Below are 20,642 nucleotides of genomic sequence, written 5' to 3' on the forward strand. Positions count from 1 at the left end.
AAATGGACTCCCTGCAAATGAGAAATTTTACTTTCAGTAACAAAGATTTACCACATGGAATGAAGGGTCTCACAGCCAATCATTCCTTAAATAACCTTTTCCTCACAAAAGTTAGGGGTTGTCTGCACACAAAAGCTGTACTGCTTTAATCACAGTGGCATAGTTAAAAGTGGTACAGTGCCCTGGAGCGTGGATGCAGTTATATCGGTATAAAAGTGCTTATACCCGTATATAGTTTGTTCATCTTCACATACGGGAATAAACTGTGCTAATGTAAGTAATCTTTATACGGGTGTAACTGCATCCATACTAAGAGTTGTACCAATATAGCTATTTAATTTTTTAAAATCACATCCCTAACTAAAATAGTTATAGCTGTACAGAGTCTGTGTGTAGAGCGGGCCTTGCACTGTATAATTTTGTTGAGATTAAAAAGAATCAATCCCTACATGGGGTTGTAGTAGAACAATCCATAGCAGTGTTAATGTGACTACAATAACCACCTATGGTCCAGTCCCGGAAGAAAGTGATACTAATGATTGATTACCTCAGCTAAATTTATGAGCAACAAGCTGCCATTGCAGAGATGGAAAAACAAAATCAGTCCAACAACATGACAAATATTGTATGCATTAAGTACACATGCAAAGCTGATATCAAGATTTCCTGCATATAGTTACAAAGAGTTTTAGAATTTTGGTTTTTGGCACTACTATATCACAACAGGGTTTTCTGGTTTTCATGAAAGACAATGGGAGTTTTGCTATTGAATTCATTGGCAGAGCAGTCCTTACTGTTTGAGGGAAAAGAGCCAGAGGGGATAAATCCAAAACACATTTTGTCACCCTGCAAATCAGCTTCTTACTGTATGAAGAACTTCAGTTTTATACCTAGATCAGCATCGTCCTTGCTTGATGCCACAGCAGTTGAGTCTCCATTAATGACATCCAGAAAAAAATCAGCAGGATTGTTGAATGGCTCGCATTCATAACCTGCAGAGAAACAGTGTTAGTTCTCTAAAACAAGTCATTCTACAGATGGTAACATGTATTGAAAAGCATTTGAGGTAATATACCATAGGCCAGACTATGATACCCTTACTTATGTTGAGTACTAACTTACACCACAATGTGGTCCAGTTGGCCCAAACTACTAACCAACATGAGGAAGGAGATTGCAAACTGGCCCTACCAAAGCTGCCATAAAAAGGAAAGCTGTAAGAATTCAAAATATCCAAAGCTGACAACTAACAAATGAGCCCTTCCAAATTCTAACTGCATGTCTGTTGTTGCTAATTCTATTTTGACCTATCAGCTGGAACTAATAGACTTAATGATAAGTCATTTTTTTGCTTCTCCTTATGGCAGGTTTAATCATTTGGATGTACTGAAAGCCACATATCTATGGGTAAAGTGCTTATGTGTTTTACTGAATCAGGACCTTAGTGTGTAATTCATATAACAAAACAAAACTAAATACTGTGATACAACATGCATTACTTTTTACTTTTAAAGTAATGACTAATAAGCACAAAGGGTAACAGTTAAGTTCAGCCTTCATCCTCAACTCTGCATTTCTCGATTTCTGAGTGCTTGGTTTTTCAACTTTAACTTTGCATTAATGTTACTGTTATATTAAAAAAACAATTCTTTAGTATGTTTTGGTATGGGAAACAATGAGGCACATTAACCATTGAATCCCATGATTCAAGAGTCATTTCTACTGAGTCACTTTTCAAAACAGAACTGCATTTTAAGCATGTTCCTTTCAGTGTCCACTGTTGTGACTGAAGCTCCAGAAGAAAGCTCACCAATAGATTTGAAGTATTCAATGGCATTCTGAGCAGGGCCATGGTACAGCATTCTTCCTGCAGCCAATAATGTCAGGTTGTCAAACAATCTGAATATGGAGTACCGGGGCTGATGGATGGAAAAGATTATTGTTTTCCCCTGCTTTGACATCCTGAATGTAAAATGGAAAATAATAGAGATATCAAATATCTGTGCTCTATGTGGAGTTTTCTTCTTTCAAATTCCTTCCAATACAAATCAGTAAATAAACACAGTTCAACCTGTTGTTGGAGAATCCAATGCAAGGTACAAAAAGGAATAAAACAAACCCAGCAATATAGTAACTACATATTAACCATTCTAACCACATTTTAACTGCAGAGCTATGGAGTGCATCTCTGTCAAGGCTGGTTCTTTCCCGGTGATTCCATTGCAGTCACCTTTTCAGGAGCAGCAAGACCGCATTGGCAGTGCTGGCATCTAATCCAGTAGTTGGTTCATCTAAGAACAAGACTGCAGGGTCAGTAATGAGTTCCATTCCAATATTGGTCCGTTTTCTCTCTCCCCCAGATACCCCACGAATGAACTGGGTGCCAACCTAATGCAAAACAAGCAGCTTGTGTCATTTTGTCTGACTTCAAAGTATGCAACAAAGAACATCCAACACCTTTAACAGCACATTAACTTCTGGGAGAGTTCTGGGTGATTATATTGTGACTATGGATTCAAATATGGATTCGATGGTTGACATTGTGTAAGGCAATAGTGCAACTCCGAAAGTTGCAGAAAGAAGCCGGCCCCGCCCCTGAAAGTTTTCACCCTGAAATCTAAGTTTCTTCATGACACTCGGGTCACCTGCTTTTCTCCTACTTGTAACCACTGTCCTGTGTATGATAGTTTAAGGATAGGCACAGAAGTAACAAGCCTTTATCTTCATTGATACTATGGGAACAGGCAGCTGTGCTGGGGTTTATCAGTTCTTCTGCTATTAGAATAAGCCACTAAATCAAAAACATCCCTCCTAAAGTGAAGCCATTTTATCATCTAAAATTATTTAATATTTGCTATTAATTGGGCACCATAATATGACAGTTTACCTTGGAATCTGCCACCTTGGTCAAACCCAGTTCCTTGATGATCTGGTCAATTCGTTCCTTCTTTTCCCGTTCCTTCACAGACATGGGTAGCCGGAGTGCTGCTGAGAACTGGAAATTTTCTCTCACTGTCAGGGTTCCCATCACCACATCATCCTAAGTAAACAAAATTACGTATTTAATGTTCATTCTTCCTCTTCTGGGACTTGCACGTGCATCTTATGTGTGTACTTCACATGCAGAGTGCATTTGTATGGCAGTGACAGCTGCTAGAATCAAATAGGCTGGATCTTCAAAACCTGAACGTCCCATCAGATATTTGCTTTCAATACTAGTCTCTGCATGTTTGTGCAATTTATGGCAACAAGAGACTATCCTACATGTATCAAATAGCAGAAATATCAATAAATCAACACATGTATATACACTGTCCAAATGTCTCCCTGCCCAGAGTGTTTTGCAGAACAGTTAAACAATGGCAACACAGCAAAAAATTCAAACATAGATTTTCCTTAAAACAGTTGAAAATTGTCAACAAAATTGATTCTGGATTTGGTCCTGCCCAGGTGCTGAGCATCACCTGAGGGAAACAGAGTGCCCTCAACTCCTATTGTCTTTAATGGAGGTTGAGAGTGCTCAGCACCCTGCAGAATCAGTATCTGGAGAGAGTTCTTTCTACAGATGTGAATAAAATCTTTCTTCAAATATCTGAGGATGTGGTAACTGCAGATCACAACTAAGCAGAAACTAACAAGTGCAGAAAGGTTGTGAGAACAGCTCCATGGAGTGCTGTGAAACTGCTGATTTAAACTGAATCCTCTCTTGAGGTTACCAGAGCAGGGGGTAGGCAGCATGGTCCTTGATACTCTTGTCTGGCTTCAGGTGGCCCTGACAACTGATGCAACTCCTATCTGCATTCTCTCTCTTAGATCTGAATCAGCAGCTTAAAGGAAAACACCATGCAGGCAGCGGGGAACCAAGAAAGTGCCAAATCACTACTGATGGAGTAGGGAAACCTGGTGCCAAATACATTTTGAATTTGAAAGAGAAAAGGAGATGGTGGGAAGGAAGAAATATATTACATGTGAAGGGAACGTGTGTGTGTGTGAGAGAGAGAGAGACATGGTGGATAGAGAAAGCAAAAGCCAGAATTTAGAGCTTCTCACTTTATAAGATCAGAACAACTTAAAACTGATAGTTCAAGTGAAGAATCGTGTCAGTCAATGATGTGACATCTTTGAAAAACAGAATGTCATCCTTAGGACAGGCTACAGACAATTAAAAAGGATAAGAGGGACTGATTCACTGTGATCCACAATCAAGCCTTTAGTTCCTTCAGCTGTACACCTGTCAAAGGACCACTCCTATTTAGGAAGCATTATCTGCTGTGATGAAGTACATTGTCCAGCAAGGTCTCTGGACATTTGAGCTGGTGTTGCCCAGGTACAGCAAAGACCAACCCACTGTTTTCTCTGTCAGAGTTGTGGAGATTTGGAATAAGACTGTGAAGGGATAAAGGGAGCTAAGGAGCATATGCAGCTGAGCTCGTTAGTCTATCAGCCTCAGCTACTGTGTATAAAAGGAGGAAGAAGAGGGTGGTATGGGAAATTAGATTATGGGGAGTGGGGAAGAGGGTTGTCTTGATTTGTTCTGAGAAAAGTAAGGGGGGGGGATTTATCTGGGCTTTGTTTATTGCTTATAAAGGGAATGACTTATTATCTGATGTTTGATCATACAAAAGTTTAGACAGCTCTCTACTAACTTTGTTTTGAGAGAGTACTGGTCAGTAATGGGCTGATCATATTTAACAGAGGTCTCCCTTAGCCTCTAATAACCATATGTATTGCACTGAAGATAGGCAAGAGATAGTGGGAAATCCATTCATTTGTTTTCCTACTGAAGCAATAACACTTTCTCATACCTAAGGAAGGAGGCATCATCTCTGGCCAAACAAGCTTATGAGCTGTACATTTGTGGAAAACTTTATACTTTGAAAAATGTATTGACTATATTGGTAGTGTAGATCTGTGTCCAACCTTTTGAGCATGAAGTGGAGGTATGGAGTGATGACTCTGCAGAGGACGATGAGGGAACAATTTTTGAAAATACCACTCCACCTAGAGCAATCTGGTCTGTTGTAAAGGGGGGAGGGGGAGAAAGCCCTGATGACATTTTTTTATGAACCCCAGTGGTAAAATCAACTCTGGCTAGGATACAGAAAGGGATTGATTCCATCAAGGGTAGGGAAATCATCCCAAACTTACTTTTCATTTGGTGGCAGAATTTTAATATAAGGCTCCCAGGAGTAGCCCCAAAGAATCTCTCCAGCACATTGGTGGGCAGTCATACCCTTCCTATTCTTGTGGAAAAGCAGCCAGATAGCAGAGTGATAACAATTGTAAAATTGAATATTCCTTTACAAGGCTTAAACATTTCTTGTAGTGTTTCTCAAGACCCATCCCCACCCAATTGATAGGGAAGGGAAATACCTGTAATTTTGGATGTGTTTCCCTGATACCTTCTTGTAGGCTCAGATCTCTACATGAGTTAGAATTCTGACCTGTTTCAGAGAGCATTGCTATAGAAAGGTCAACTGCAGTTACCTCATATTGGACAATTCTAGTGCATTTTGTCCCAGAGGATGTCAAAACGACAAAGGCAGATGCAGTCACTGTAGACTGACTTACCTGTACCACATATCCGGAGATACATTTAAAGTTGGCAGGCTGAGGAGCTCCATTTATCAAAACGTGTCCAGACAGCCCATGAAGATCTTTCCTTGCGGCTAAGATATCCAATAGCCTAGAAGAAGAAAAGTCCATCACCTTAAAGAGCTCTGAAGTGTACGTTTTCACCAAAGTGTAGGAGTTGGGGCCAGTGAAAGGCAAATCTGGCAGACAAATACAGTTAACAGTATATAGTCAGCTGTGCACAAGCTTTCCCATATTGAAAATTTGCAACTTACTATAGTTCATATTTTTTAAAAAGCCCCTCAAAGAACAGAATTGTCTTTTTTCAATAAAATAAGCCTCCCGCTGTACTGTAGATTGATGCATAAGGGGAGCATGTCAGGAAACTATTTACTACAAAGAAATAAATTAATTAATAAATATAAATAAACTAGTAAAATTGGCTCTCTTCTTTTTCTTTTTTCTTTTTTGTTGCTTTTAAATACAATTTCCACTTGGGGTCAAATTCTGCTCTGAAATCCATAGATTTATTTTAGATTTACTCTGGTGGAATTAAGACTGAAATCTTGCCCTGGGAGTGTTGTTCATATATATATATATATAGGTGCATTTTCTTGTTGGCATGTTTCCTTGTGGTAAGGAACATGGATAAAGTAAAACAGGTCCTTTCACTGCTTCAACACTTACGAAGATTTGCCACTGCCAGTGGGTCCCAGAATTGCATTCAGTCCTGGTCTCATAACCCCACTGTAAGACAAAACCAAGAGGTTTCTCATTCATTGTTTCATTTACAGGTTAGTTCTATTAATTTGCAGAAATGTATTTTGCATCAAATCCTTTTGGGGCTAATGAAGCTAGTTGGTTACATAAAATAATGACTTGACTCCTGCTTAGTTTACATTGCTAACTTAAAATAAAAAGAAATATCCCATATTGTTAACTAAAAAGTACAACACAGGAACTATAATTATCAAACAATAGCAAGACATATGTTGATGTATAGCCATACTAAACACAAACTTACTCTAGAATACATGCAGTCATAGCAAGCATGGTTCTCTGGCCATCCCTTGGTAAGAGAGGCATCTGTCATGTAGGAAAGGCATCTATATTTAAAGAAATACTTGGAAACCTGACTTAGTTCTTTGCATCTGATGTACAGTCATTATCTCACGCTCAGCAGCCAGAAGGAAATGCTATTAAGTATGTATTTGGGTTACCAGTCATTTTGTTTGGAGACAACTCTTTCAGTAAAACACAGTAGGGAGCTATTTACACTGTGTAGTTTCCTAGATAACGATCAACACTTCCCTTCTTCTGGTCATTGTTACAGATGAAAAATTTAGTGGTAAGGGTCAAATTCTCACAGTTGGCCCCCATATTGCACATGCAGACAAGCATTGTGCACTTAAGTACTGTTTGCATGTGCAAATGGGTGTGTGTGTGTGTGTGTGTGTGTGTGTAAATGCAGGCTTTGTTCACTGAAGTGGGAGTTTGACCATGGAACTGGACAATGAGCTGCACAAACAACCATTTATATATACAGTATAGGTAGCTACTTTTGAAGGGTAGCACTGAACTCACAAATATGAGTACAAAGAAAGCAAAACTAGCTGATTGAGTGGTAAGTAATGGAAACTTGGTAACTCACTTGTAGTCCGAGAAGCAGCACCAATCTGCATCAGACCAGAGGACTGGCAGAGAGGATCTAAAAGTATCCATCTGAGGATCTATCTGATCTGAGATTTGGAATGGGCAAAAAATATCCTTGTAACTAAGAAGTCATGTCCGAACCACTACTACTCAGTAACTTTAACTATATTGTAGTCCACTCCTTTCCCACACTCCTTCATCTGTGTTTTGTCTAATGTAGTTTGTCAGATCTTCAGACAGAGAACTGGTTTTTTACAGGTCTGCAAAGTGCCTAGCACATGGGGGTTGCTACAATACCAATTAAAAGTTAATAATAAACAATTTATCAGAGGTTTAGTTTCAAATCAGAGGGTACTGGAATCTTATGAGCTCTTCACATAAAATTCTGGGTGCATAGAAACTGGAGAGAGAAAATAGGCCCCTTCCAGTTTTGGATATGACCTGAAAGCAGAACTGCAGGGATGGCTTTGGATAAAGGAAATGTTGAGAAGATTTAGCCTCTCCCAGTCTCAGCACAAGGATTTAAAAATTAATTAATTAATCAGAGCGTAGGAGTAGAGTATTCTCACTGGTGAGGGTGAATCTTTTGATGTCTGCAAGTCACCTGGAATAAAACTTCCCTTGGGTAGGCTTCTCATACATAACTAAATAGATTTTTGACCAGGCAAGAAACTCCACTCTGGGATGTATACGACTGACATACATGAACATTATTAGTTAATAATGTCTGAAGTAGCACCAGGCAGGTAGAGGGCTCCCTCACAATCTCAGTATTTCCCTTTGCAATTATTAATTAATGGCGAGTCAACACTTTCCACACATAGCAATGCCTGATTGCTATTTCTTGCCTCATGTCATTGGATTCTGGTTACTTCCCTCTGTCTGCGATCCATTATAATTATTATTTTTCATAAGGCACCACTTTCCCCCTTCTCCTATCAAAAATGTCCAGGTGTTCTGCTTAAACAGTTAAAATACAGTAATTAGATAATGAAGTTACATTATAACAGTCAACAAAAATAGTTAAAGACCAAGTAAAGGGCAGCAGGGAGTTGTACACAGGGACCAGTGGGAATTAAAATAGAAAAAAGCAACTCCGAAATGTTTTCAGTCATGCTTATAATTTGGCAGAGATGGGCTGAGGGGATTGTCCAAAGGAAGTAGTTTCCACACTTTAAAAGCCACCCAGGAAACAGATCATGTCCAATCAAATTTATTCTGTAACAACTGAGAACTTAAATGGAAAAGCAAGCCATCACCTTCAGCCCAGGAACAGTAAAAGTTGTTAATAATTAATAAAGATTTCTATATACTTTTTATCTGTGCTTCATTCACTTATCACTAGCAATTTTATTATTCAATTTTATTATTCAAAAAACCTGCAAACTTCCAAAACACAACACGCAACCTCACAATGTAAGAAATCATCATCACCTGATTCCTCTTAAATACGCATGTTTGGCAAACCTTCCAAGGTCTTTAGAATGCACAATGGGAATCACATTAAAGTAATTGTGATCTAGCTATGAATAATTAATACAAAGACCCACCAATCATGTGAGGAAATCTGTGTGAGCTGACTCTATCTGCCCTGGGAAATGTCAAAGATATTTAATATTGTCTTTCCAGCTAACTGTTGGATAAAATGTTAATTCCAAGAACCATAGAGCAACGTCAGGTTAAAATTAAAATGGATATAAAGTTAAAAGACGAGAATTTTTGAATCATTTCTAAAAATGTCCATTATAAATAAGAGCCGGTTAACTGTTGCTACTGAACATGAGAAGGATCTTGCGGTCTTTATTCAGGCAAGTCTGTCATTGATGTCAATAGGAGTTTTGACTGAGAAAGGACTACAGGGGCTGGACTAACTGTGTTAAGTATAATGGTCCCTGCAGCTACTACATTTATCATTAGTAGGAATGGTATTAAAATTGATATTTTTGAGAAACTGACACACATGAGGGTGTACCCTTTCAGCAATCTGGTTATAAACTGTGACCATCTAACTCTTTAGCATTGCTACCAGAGATGTCCAAATTTGGGGGTTTGGATCAGCCCGTTATAGACATAGGAACCCGCTGCCATGTTTGGCTCTGGATCTAAACTTCCCCAAAGCTCAGGGGTGATTGAATCTAAAGTTTTTCTGTAGGCCCAACTCTAATTTACAGCACTCTATATTACAAATAATAAAGGGTAGTTTATACTTTGTATGAAATGTCTTATTTCTTTTATCAATCTTTTCTCTGCCCATGGTTGTTACAATAATGAGATATCACAGCTACATAGTAAAGGCATTAGTACATCATGATAGTTCTGGGTAGTTGTGAGGGGTTTGTTTATTTGATTTTCTGTCTCCTTTCTTGTAGGCAATATGGCAGAAGTTGTTCTTTAGGAGAGAGGGATTTTTGTGTGTTTCAATTTAGATATAAAATATCAGATTGAATCTCTGTGTGCTATCCCTCACCCCTTTCCCAGACACATTATATTTGTTTTTTTTTTTTCTTTGTTGTTTTTGTCACCTAAACTAATTTTTTTTTTTTTTTGCATTTTGTTTATGGGGAAACAACATACACTAGGTCTAGACTCTGAAGGACATATGCTCTTCTCACACCACTGCAAATATGGAGTAACTGTTTAAATCAAATGAGTTACACTGGAGTAAGACTCTTGTGAGAGAATAAGGATTTAAAATTTCACATTTGGTGGATATAGTCACTGTATGCAGCATGGAAGGCTTGGTGTATTAAGAAATGCTGTATGGGCAAAGAGCAGTACAGATAAAGGTCCAACCTTTCATGCATTCTGGGAGCTGAAATTAGAGAACCGACCTACAATTACATCATGGAATGGCAGGTTATACAACTAACTTTCATGACACGCAGATCGGACTTATCTAACTGGAAACTGGCCAACATTATACAAGGGATCCTTGACAACAGGAGCAATGTCATGCAATTACTAAGCAATAACTGTAATAGAAAACAGTGCAATAAAATTGTGGACACCCAAACTCTCACACGCATTGTTCTAGTTACAGAATAATACTCTTTGCTACTTTTAAAGTTTTAACTCAAAGCTAGAGACAGGGTTTTTAAAAATACCTGAAGTTATGCTCCTACATTCACATCTAGGCAGTTGAGTAAATGACCTGATTTTCAAGAGAGCTGAACACACTGCAGCTTCTATTGACGTCAATGGGAATTCAAAGATGCAAGCACTTTTGGAAATCAGGTTACCTTTTTACGTGCCTAAATATGGACTTGGGAGCCTACTTTGAGTGCCTGGTTTTTTTTTGAAATCTTGACCAATTTCTGTACATTACTATTACAGAGGTATTCATGGCTCAGTGACTTATCTGAACCTAACTGTCAAGAAAGGAAATCAAATGAACATGTACTCTGACAGAAGTTTAAATACGTACTTGATATCTTTCAAAATTTCTTTATCGGTTGTTTTTCGACAACATATGAAGCCACTCTTCACCTCCACTCTGTAGCAGATGTTGTGAAAGGTCACAGTGGTTCCTCTGCTGACTGATGGGTCTTGAGAGGACTCTTTTCTGCTGGGGAGGCCGTTTGTACTTGACATTTGAATACTGATGTCTGACTGGTTGTCTGTCATTTTGGAAGGATTCCACTTCTGTAAACATAAACATTAATAAAGGTATCATAGAGGAGAAACGAAAGACCACCCTATATGTAATGCAGCCAACTTTGTTTATACTGTATGTACCCTCCAATAAACGTGGGTGTTATACTCAGTGAACCCCACTCAACACTTTTCCTTCCTTGGTAATCCTGCCTAACTTTTCTTCCGTGTGCTGGATTATAAAATGGGAAAGCCCAAATATAGATGACATCTCAAACACTACATTAAAAGAACAATAGCACTGCCAAGCCACACACTCAGCAGTAAGGAAATGTAAGGATTAAGGTTGCTGTGTAACTTTAATTCTGTCCCTTTTAATTACATGATTGCATACTATTCTTTCCCACTAAACCCCTGCCTTATTCTGTGCACAAGATGAATGGGGCTCACTGAATGAGTAGCTATTCTCTGTTTCTTTATATACTCATTGTTAAAGGCATTACTTTCAAACCCTGCTCTGAAAATAGAACTATTAATTATAATTTCCTCATGAGCTGTGCTATGGTACTCTCATCATAGTATCTTAGTGCTTAAGAGTCATCAGTGATTTTTTCTTCACCACACCCTTGTGAGAAGAGGTGGTATTAGCAACCTTTTATACACAGGGAACTAAGGCACAGAGATTAATGGCAAAATTGTCAAAAGCGTTAACTAAGTTTGGGTGCCCACGCTGAGAAGCCTAGGACCTGAGTTTTCAATGTAGTGAACATTTTACAGCACTTTATATGTTCAGAGCACAGCTCCCATGGACTTCAGTTACAGCTGTGAGTACTCAGCACTTCTGCAAATCAGACCCCAGGAACTTCAGATCAGGTATGCAGAAAATGAGGGACACACAGCGGACTCCTATGAAAAATCTGGTTTATAAGACTTGTCTAGCTTTACATAAGGAACTCTGTGGCAGATGCAGGGATAAAATCCAGTTCTCCAGGCCGAGGTGTTGGAACAATTTTTATGAGGGGGTGCTGATCATGGAAACAATGGAAATCATGTATTTGGTGTTTGTTATTACTACTTCAAGCCAGAGGATAGAGTAGCACCCCTAGTTCCTGCACTACTGTCTCCAGGGCCGCACTCAGTTGCCTTAAGCATGAGACCACACTTTTTCTTCCTGAAATCCCTTGCCTCGTTAACCACACACCTTCCAGCTTCTGCAACAAAAGAGACAGGGGTCCTGCAGAGAGCAATCTCCTTCACTACACAACCCTGCTTCATTATTTTTATTACAGGTCTGTCTCATCTTACGGGGGGGTTCCGTTCCGCGGTTAGCGCATAAAGCAAAAGCCGCGTATAGCCAAAATCCCATTGAGTTCAATGGTGGGCAAAATCGCCCGCACTACAGGTATAGTATTAAAATTGTTGTTTTTCTTTTTTTTTGTTTTTTTGTTTTTGCTGACCGCGTAAAGTTGAAATCACGCATGTTAAATGCGCGTAAGATGCGACAGACCTGTAGTAGCTAACCATTCAGACATGTTGACTGGCAACTAAATATAGCCTAGACACTAAAATTTGATGTTTCTTTTTTGCTAACCAGGAGGATACACTGTATCTATACACATTTATTTAAGCAATTATATAGTTTAATTTACATTTATTCAGATTCTTAATTTTTACATTTTTTATTTTGTTAGAAAATGGTGAATAATGCATTTCCCATTTATTAGATAATGATTAATATTTTTCTTGTGATTTGTGTCAAGGATGGATGCAAGTTCTAATTAAATTAAAAATGCAGACACTCAGCGGTTACATTTTTTTATTAATTAAATCTACCTTAACAGTGAATGTTACATAAGAAAAAATGTTTATCAAAAGTTTACAAAAGCATGTTTTGCATTTCAAACTAACCAACTTATATAGCAAAGGAAGTATTATATAATGTGTAGTTAATGAACTGAACCAATTGTTCCCCATTATCATGTCCTTCAAGATTTTAGAAACAGTAGAACGCACCCTCTCACACATAGTTTTTAGTCATAGATTGGAAGAAGAAAAGAAGCTTTCCTGCTTTTTCAGCTTCCAGTCAGTCTCTTAACTTTGAGTGAACTAGTCATTGTACTGAAACTGAATAAACAGAACTAAAGAAAATATTTTCTCTGCACCTGCAGAAGAGGCCACAACTATCAAAAGCTGGTTTAGTACTTCAACAAACTCTGGTTCCCGGTGCTTTGTCAGTGACTTCCACCAATTCAGTGGTTTGACTTCCTTTAAAACTTGGCAGCAAACATGTACTGCTTAATATTATTTTTGTATTTAATTTAAATGATTTTAATAGATTGTAATAAGTTCAGGCCTTAACATAGGTTGTCAATTTAAAATTTAATTTTAAATAGTTTTTTTTAAATAAACCAGTATTTAATTTCCATTCAAAACCCAATTTAAATTAAAATAATCTGATTTTAAATTTAAAAATGCAATTTTTTATTTTTAAAAAATCATCTATTTTTATCTGCCCTGCAATCTACTATATTCGCAAGGAGTAGGTCTGTGATCCAGACCTCTGCACTGAGAAATAGGGCACCTGGAAGGGGATGACCATCCCATCAGGAGCCAGATTCTCCATTCCTCTCCAGCTGTTCTCGTAGCAGGAATTGGGGTAAGGAGAAGGTACAAAGTTCTCAGCCTGGCAAGCTGAAACTACTACAGCCCCCAGGAGACCATTCCACAACCATGACTAGCTGGAGTGCAGCATACTCCAGCCGTGCCTCCTTACTCCTCTGACATGTCCTATATGCCCCAATACGCCCCCACACCAAGGGTGGCAAAGGAGTAGCATACAGTCTTTCTGACATCTCTCTGTCTTTTTTGTCTTATCTTATTTTTTATCACTAGGCAGGGTCTAGCTGCTTTATGCCACCAAAACAGCATAAAGAGGCCACAGTGCAACACAGAAGTTGACCGTAGATTTGTTCTGTTCTGGTTTTACTACAGACTGATGTGGGATCCTCCAAAATTGAAATTACATAACACCTGCTTCCTATAATCTTTCCACTATTAAGGGACATTTTCAAGGCAATAGACCTAAAATAAGACTCACCATGTTATGTTTTGATTCATGTGTGCTCTCAGGGTTATAGGACTCTTTCTCCACCCATCTATCAGCTCTTTTCTTGTAAGCAGGTAGGCTGGTGCCTTTTGGGATAGGTTAATATGATGCCCGATTAAACTGTTTTCATCTGGAATTCCTCAAAGCAGCTTAATTTTTGGGCCCTAATCAATCCATGTTGGGCAAGATCCTTCCGATCTTCTACAAGAATAGATGGGGAGGGCTCTGAGTTACTAGTGCGAATTCTTTCCCAGGTGTCTGGCTGAGGGTTTTGCCCACATGATCAGGATCTAACTAATTGCCATATTGGGATGGGAAGGAATTTTCCTCCTGGCCAGATTGGCAGGAGACTCTGAGGGTTTTTTGCCTTCCTCAGCAGCATGGGGCACGGGTCACTTGCAGGTTTAAACTAGTGTAATATTGCAGGGCTGCCCAGCGGATTCAGGGGGCCTGGGACAAAGCAATTTTGGGGGCCCCTTCCATAAAAGAAACTTGCAATACTATAGAAAACTAGATTCTCGTGGGGGCCCTGCGGGGCCTGGGGCATTTTGCCCCACTTGCCCACCCCTCTGGGAGGCCCTGTAATATTGTGGATTCTCTGTAACTTGAAGTCTTTAAACCATGATCTGAGGACTTCAGTAATTCAGTCAGAGGTTAGGGGTCGATTATAGGAGTGAATGGGTGAGGTTCTGTGACCTGCAGTGTGCAGGATGTTAGACTAAATTGTCACGATGGTTATTTCTGACCTTGAAGTGTATGAGTTTAAGAAAGTATTTGATATTGTTGCTGTTCGTCAAGAAACCAGTGGAGCCATTAACATAGGGAGCAGTGGCCACCCTGTCAGTGATAATATACCCAAGGGGCTGCTTTTCAGAGATAAGCCACATAGTTGTATTCCTGAAGCTTTGACAGCACATTGGCTGCCTTGTAATCTTTACTGAAACCAGAGATATAAAGTGCAGCTTGCTTGTTAAAGATGCTGCTGCCAGTGGCTGAAACAGATGTCTTTTTGAATGACACCCAAAGAGGCCTGGCACTATTGAGGTCTAGGGTTCTTCATAGTTGGGAATACATTTATACTCTGACCTTTTCAAAAGTGATGTTATGAAGATGAGGACACTCTCCCCATCTCTCCAGTGCACAAGGACAACAAGAAGATCTTAAAAGTATTTTGTGATATGAAAGTTCATGTTGTTACAAAGCAATGGAAATAAAAATACCATGAAAAAATTAGAAAATCGTTTTAGGAACAGAAGTGCAGTTCACTAAGGAAACTCCTCCTCCTGGCATCAGCCATGCCAACTGGGAGCACCCCCTTCTCCACCAGGTGGCATATAGCAAACTAAACCAACTTCCTGCGTTTCAGGAATTCCCCTACATCAAATGAATTCACTGATGCCCTGGTTAGGATAGATCTTGGCCTCCTTAGCATGGCCAGAATGGCACAAAGTGCTGAAGCACAAATTAGAATTTGGCCTGCCCTTAAATTTAAATTTGACTTTCCTGAGCTTATATTGCTTTAATTATCATACAACATTACACCATTCTCAAAAATATAAGAAAATAAAATGTGAAACATTTGGTGACATGTTGAATAAACCCCCTGTAAACCAGGAACACAACAAATGATCCTCTCCAATAAGATAAGCAGAGAAATGTACTGTTCAAGATAACTGGAGGCCACCTTTTTGAAAACAAGAAGTGACCTTGTACAGCTACATTTGTGCATACTTTTATTGCAATTGACACACAATTGTTAAGTCTTAATTAATTCTAAAAAATAATTATTTTGCTGTTCTAGCTTCACAAATTAAAATCTGCACTACCCGCCTCTCTTCTCATCTGAGTCTTGTCATTACAAGTCTTCCACTGTAGCAATTCCCTATGGGAGAAATTGGTGTGTCTCTAATCTTGTGCCAAAAGGCAACGAGCCACTAGCAGCAGTAATATAATATCTATGCATGGTGGGCGGACTTTTCATTTGCTTTTGATGAAAAGTCCGCCCACCATTTTAGTATTTTTTCTATTAATAATGCAAACATTCAGTGAGAGATTATATAGTTAATATTTACTCAGGAATAAGAAGATTTTTATAAATCAGTAAGCCTAACCATGGAAAGATATGGGCATGTTCCTTTTGATGTTTGCTTTGAGAAAAGAGCAAAGGTTGTTAACATGCTTTACTATTACTTGTTTTCTCTGAGTGAAAGGTTTGTGTAACGTTATTTTGTTTCTGATTTGACAGTCCTTTTACAAGTAAAATACCCAGAGAACAAAGAAATAGCAAAGAAAATATAAATCAAATTAATGTTTGTATGTGTAATGAAATTCCATTTCCAAGTCACAAAAAAAATCTACAAACATATGCTCATCTACTCTAGATTTTAATGGACAGATAAATATCCAATAAAATAATGTCACATCATTGTGTATAGGCATCAACATATTATAAGTAAATAATCAGAATAAATTAGTTTGTGTTCAGAAGTATTTTTCCAGTATGATGAGCAAAGGGGACCATATGATCATTATATCAACTTTGGTTAAAGTAAGTTATTTTCTCCATAACTGAAATGTCACCCATGTTGGTGAGCTATTCATGAATGGTACATGCTGTACTTGTTCTCTTTCAAAAAATCTTCCTCAAGCACTCATCCTTGCCATCAAGAAGTGAGTCATCAACAGCATTAATTCTTACCCCCCAGCACCTAATTTAGAAAAAAACAGTAGGAAACTCTTTGGATCAAGCAGCAGCGTAGACCCAGCAATATCTTCTATGGATTACTAATATTTTATACTTGATGGATGATCCCAGAAGAAATCTAAAAAATCCTAGTTGAAGACATTTACTGTAGCAAGCTGATGACTTGTATTCATATGATGTAATGATATAAATGGACTAATATAAGGGCAGCCCTTCCAGATGTTTAAATCCCCTTAGAATCAATGAGGGGTTTGTGTGAGTAATGGCTGAAGTGCTGACCACACAATAGATAAATCACCATATTTTCTATCACAACACAGTACTGGACCTTTCGTCCTCCACTTATTTCATTACTCCATTTTTCTGTGTAACCAAGTTGTCCCCATTAAGCCTATCCTCAAGAAAGATTCTTGCTTTCAGACCTTCCACTGCATCCTTTCAAGGCAGAAGTTCAGTATCCATAATCTCTCTCAAACTATTAATCATATTACCAAATCAGGAGACAAAATAATTTATCTGAAAATATTTAAAATATTGGATCTTGATATTTAATCTTTCTTCTAATTGAACACTAAAAATGCCCTTGTTAAATAAATCATCATATCTTTCTGTCCATAGATGCCATAATTTAAATAACATTTTCAAACCCCAAAGAGGAAAACACCTTAAGTGTGTCATTTGGGGTGCATACAGGCAGTTTTCCCATGCATTGTATGTTGACTTGTATAGTCCAAAGGCCTGATTCCCCTCTCACATAGAGCAGGGTAAATCAGGAGTCATTTACCTGAAATCAATGAAGTTATATGGCTATCAAACCAACATGAGTCACAGCAGAACCAGGCCTAAGATTTTTAAAGCAACTTTACTAAAAATGTTTGCTAGTCTAAGATATTTTATATTAACAAAGAGATGATATGAATTCTTGTCTTAGCAATTTCCTACAGTAAGCGACTGGCACTGGACAAGTTTTCTAAATCATAAAGGAAGAGGCACTTGTAACTCAGTAATGCAGTTGCAAATCGCAAAACCCAACAACACATATTTTAACTGGTTTTCGAAAGACCAACCAGTTTATTCTAGGTATTTTACCTCTTCAAACAAACACATCAAGAGCTAAAATTAACTAAGAATATATAGTTTTAGAGCCAAAATCAACTCTCATTTGTGTTAATGAGTTTTCCAAAGTTCCAAGCACGATCAGGCCTTTTAAAAAATATCCTAATTTTCAACATCCTGTAAACCTGCCAGCCATTCATTAGTTAAGCTGTTACTTCTCTTATTTACAATGGGTACAAAGTTTAACTAGTGCAAACTGTCAGGTGAAACCCTCCATAAAAACATATTGTAGCTGTGCATTTTAGTTCTCTATATACATACAAATACATGAAATGTCTATATAAATCCTATACTTTATACAATGCTTTATTACATATGTACACAGAGCACAGACAGGTATATGTATGTACATATGCATATATTTATACAGGAAACTGGTATGGTATATGTGGATTTATACACAGCATAATCCTCGTTTTCATTAATGTTTTGGAAATATTAAAACCATTTGTATAAAAGGGGATTCAGAAAATCAGGTATGTTAACAGGTAACTGATATACCTGGGGATGTGTAACCTAGATTCAGAGAAAAGGGTATGTACTAAACAGGTTTGGATAAAAGAGCTCTTGTGTATGTATGTGTATTATATATGGTACATACACATACATCCAAATTTCTAAGTAATATACTTGTTTCCCTCTCCATATTCTAGCTCTTGAGCTCTTTCACTATTCAGCCATCAGTCTTACGTGAGTTTTCTCCCTCATTTAATAAAATACATTCTTATTTTGGACATCTAATTTTGCTGGTAAATTAAATGCAGTGGAGAACTCCAGGCAAATCACAAAACATTTTCTTTCTCACTGTCGGCCAAACCAGCTGCAAAATCTAATTCATTCGTTGGTGGCAGAATAGCACTTCCACTATTGTTTTTCTCACCTCTCCTCTCCCTGGCACAGGGAAGGAAACCAGTCACTAGATTAGACAGTTTAAAAAAATACAACTCCATCAATAAGGTTGAAATGCCCCAGTTGACTTACCCAGTGGATCTTGGTCCGTGCAGAAGGCAGCGGCAGTGAAGAAGCTTACGGGTGATACAGACAGGTACTGGGACACAGCTGGAATCAGGGGAAGAGCGGTGAGTGGCAAGTGCAGCAGCGATCCCAGCCTCTTATGCAGCTCAAAGGAAGGTGAAGTCTCACCAGTGGCTCACCAGGCTTTCTGTAATATCAAGGGCTAATCCACAGGAAACCCCTCCTTTCCCTCCCCCACAGAGCCTTGCAAAGGACAGTCACCTCCCCTCCTCTTTGCTGCTGAAATGAGAGAGGCTCCCAGTCCAGGGGCAGGGACAGAGGCACATGCAGCTCCTAATCTTAGCTTTTCTAGCTAAGGGTGCCACAAATGAACTAAAGTGCATTGGAGCAGGAGTTCTGCAACACCTCATGTCCCCACATAGTCTTGTGCCCAAGCTCAGTCACTGCCAGTGGCAGTGTGCCTGGGGACACACCACCAAACAAAAGACACTGCCAGTGTTGACTTTGACATACTACAGCAGTGCCACCAACTATGGACTTAAAAATATTCCACCAAACGGACTAATGATTAGTACATATTATATGCCCACAATGCACACAGTCCTGATTGCAACTTGTTGTGGGGTGTTTTCCCTACTCTAGGTCTACCAGCCCTTCTTCCCCTCACTGCTGAAAATATTGTACCTGTAAGTGTAGACAAGGTCAAACCATGTTCAATAGCATTTCAGTAACCAGGGCTAAAACTTGATTGGCACAAACCTAGTTAACCATTTACAGGACCTGTAAATGACACCTGTTGTCAATTCCTTGATCTGGTGAAATGTGTGGGTCAAATGGTGCAAACTTCTTTCAGAGACTGTATGCAGTCCTCCAGATCCAGGACTGGATCCTCAGGTATACTGGAACTCCATGTTATTTCATCTCTGCGTCCTCAGAACCTGGGGGCTACGGGGCTGCTCTAACATGAGCTCGCAGGAACAGTCCCCTAAGGGCCATTACATTGAAAGGGATAACTGGACCACAGCATGCTCGGGCCACACCTCCTCAAGCCGCCACATCTGACTCACTCTAGAAGACCCCCTATGTTGGCTTTGCACCACCAGAGGATTCTCCTGTGACAGAGGAATACCCAACTGCCCCTTCAGTTGAGTCCCCTTTATGCCACCAAAGCAGTACAGAGAGGACTTAGCCTGTTGGGTATGAAATGTTCTATTGTTCATGGTTTATTAAGTTACATGTGTGTATTAGACCCAATAATCAGTTTCTAAGGATATTGCAGCAATCCAAGATGGAGTCTGAACTGTCATCTTGTGACTCCATTTTGTGACCCCTCTATGTACTGCCAAGCCACCTCAGACTGTTTCCCGCCTTCCCCAGGATCATACCATGTTTTCCTGCCACAAACTGTATAAAAGGACTGTAATCACAGACTGGTGGTGCAGTCCATCTTGGGTCTTCGTGGCACCAGTGCACCATCAAAGAATACCATTCACTCCTAAGGTGAGAAGAAAGAGGAAGACGCATTCCACCTTACCTGCTCCTGTTCCTGGGAACGTCAACAACCAAAGGGTTCTCAGTCCGTTTCTTCCATCCCAACTGTCATCGAGGGACTCTCCAGTGCTCCTCCTCTACGGGTTCCAGTTACCCATGGAATGGAGGTCCTGGACTTCGCCACCGCCACAGAAGTGCTGGAATATAGTGACACATAATAATTAGGGTTTTCTTAGTTGGGGTTACATTTTCAATTGCCAGGGTGAGTTCTGTATTTTTGGGCCTGAGCTTTATGCTCATAGGAAGAGCTGCTGTGTCACTGGCTTTGTGTTGTTTATATTCAGGTAGTTATTGCTCGTTTACATTTATTCCTTCCCTTATCTGTAATTTATCCCTTAATACACTTACCTATTGTTTAACCCTTATTTCTGG

At 39.0% G+C, this 20,642-nt stretch overlaps 1 protein-coding gene across 1 annotated transcript in view; it reads right to left on the bottom strand.

The window, feature by feature from the left end:
* LOC128838724 (broad substrate specificity ATP-binding cassette transporter ABCG2-like) overlaps positions 1 to 19,119 on the bottom strand; it is a 32,388-nt gene extending 13,269 nt beyond the window's left edge. Inside the window, exons 1-8 of the mRNA XM_054031164.1 lie at positions 18,726 to 19,119; positions 10,652 to 10,869; positions 6,262 to 6,321; positions 5,572 to 5,686; positions 2,888 to 3,040; positions 2,231 to 2,388; positions 1,811 to 1,962; positions 891 to 992 (exon numbers count right to left, since the gene is read on the bottom strand). Coding sequence (XP_053887139.1) covers positions 891 to 992; positions 1,811 to 1,962; positions 2,231 to 2,388; positions 2,888 to 3,040; positions 5,572 to 5,686; positions 6,262 to 6,321; positions 10,652 to 10,851 — 940 coding nt within the window. The 5' untranslated portion in view covers positions 10,852 to 10,869; positions 18,726 to 19,119. The remainder of the gene's footprint in view (positions 1 to 890; positions 993 to 1,810; positions 1,963 to 2,230; positions 2,389 to 2,887; positions 3,041 to 5,571; positions 5,687 to 6,261; positions 6,322 to 10,651; positions 10,870 to 18,725) is intronic.
* Between the last annotated feature and the right edge of the window lie 1,523 nt (positions 19,120 to 20,642).

The sequence above is a fragment of the Malaclemys terrapin genome, chromosome 5, assembly GCF_027887155.1.
Source record: "Malaclemys terrapin pileata isolate rMalTer1 chromosome 5, rMalTer1.hap1, whole genome shotgun sequence".
In the NCBI taxonomy this organism is placed as follows: domain Eukaryota; kingdom Metazoa; phylum Chordata; order Testudines; family Emydidae; genus Malaclemys; species Malaclemys terrapin.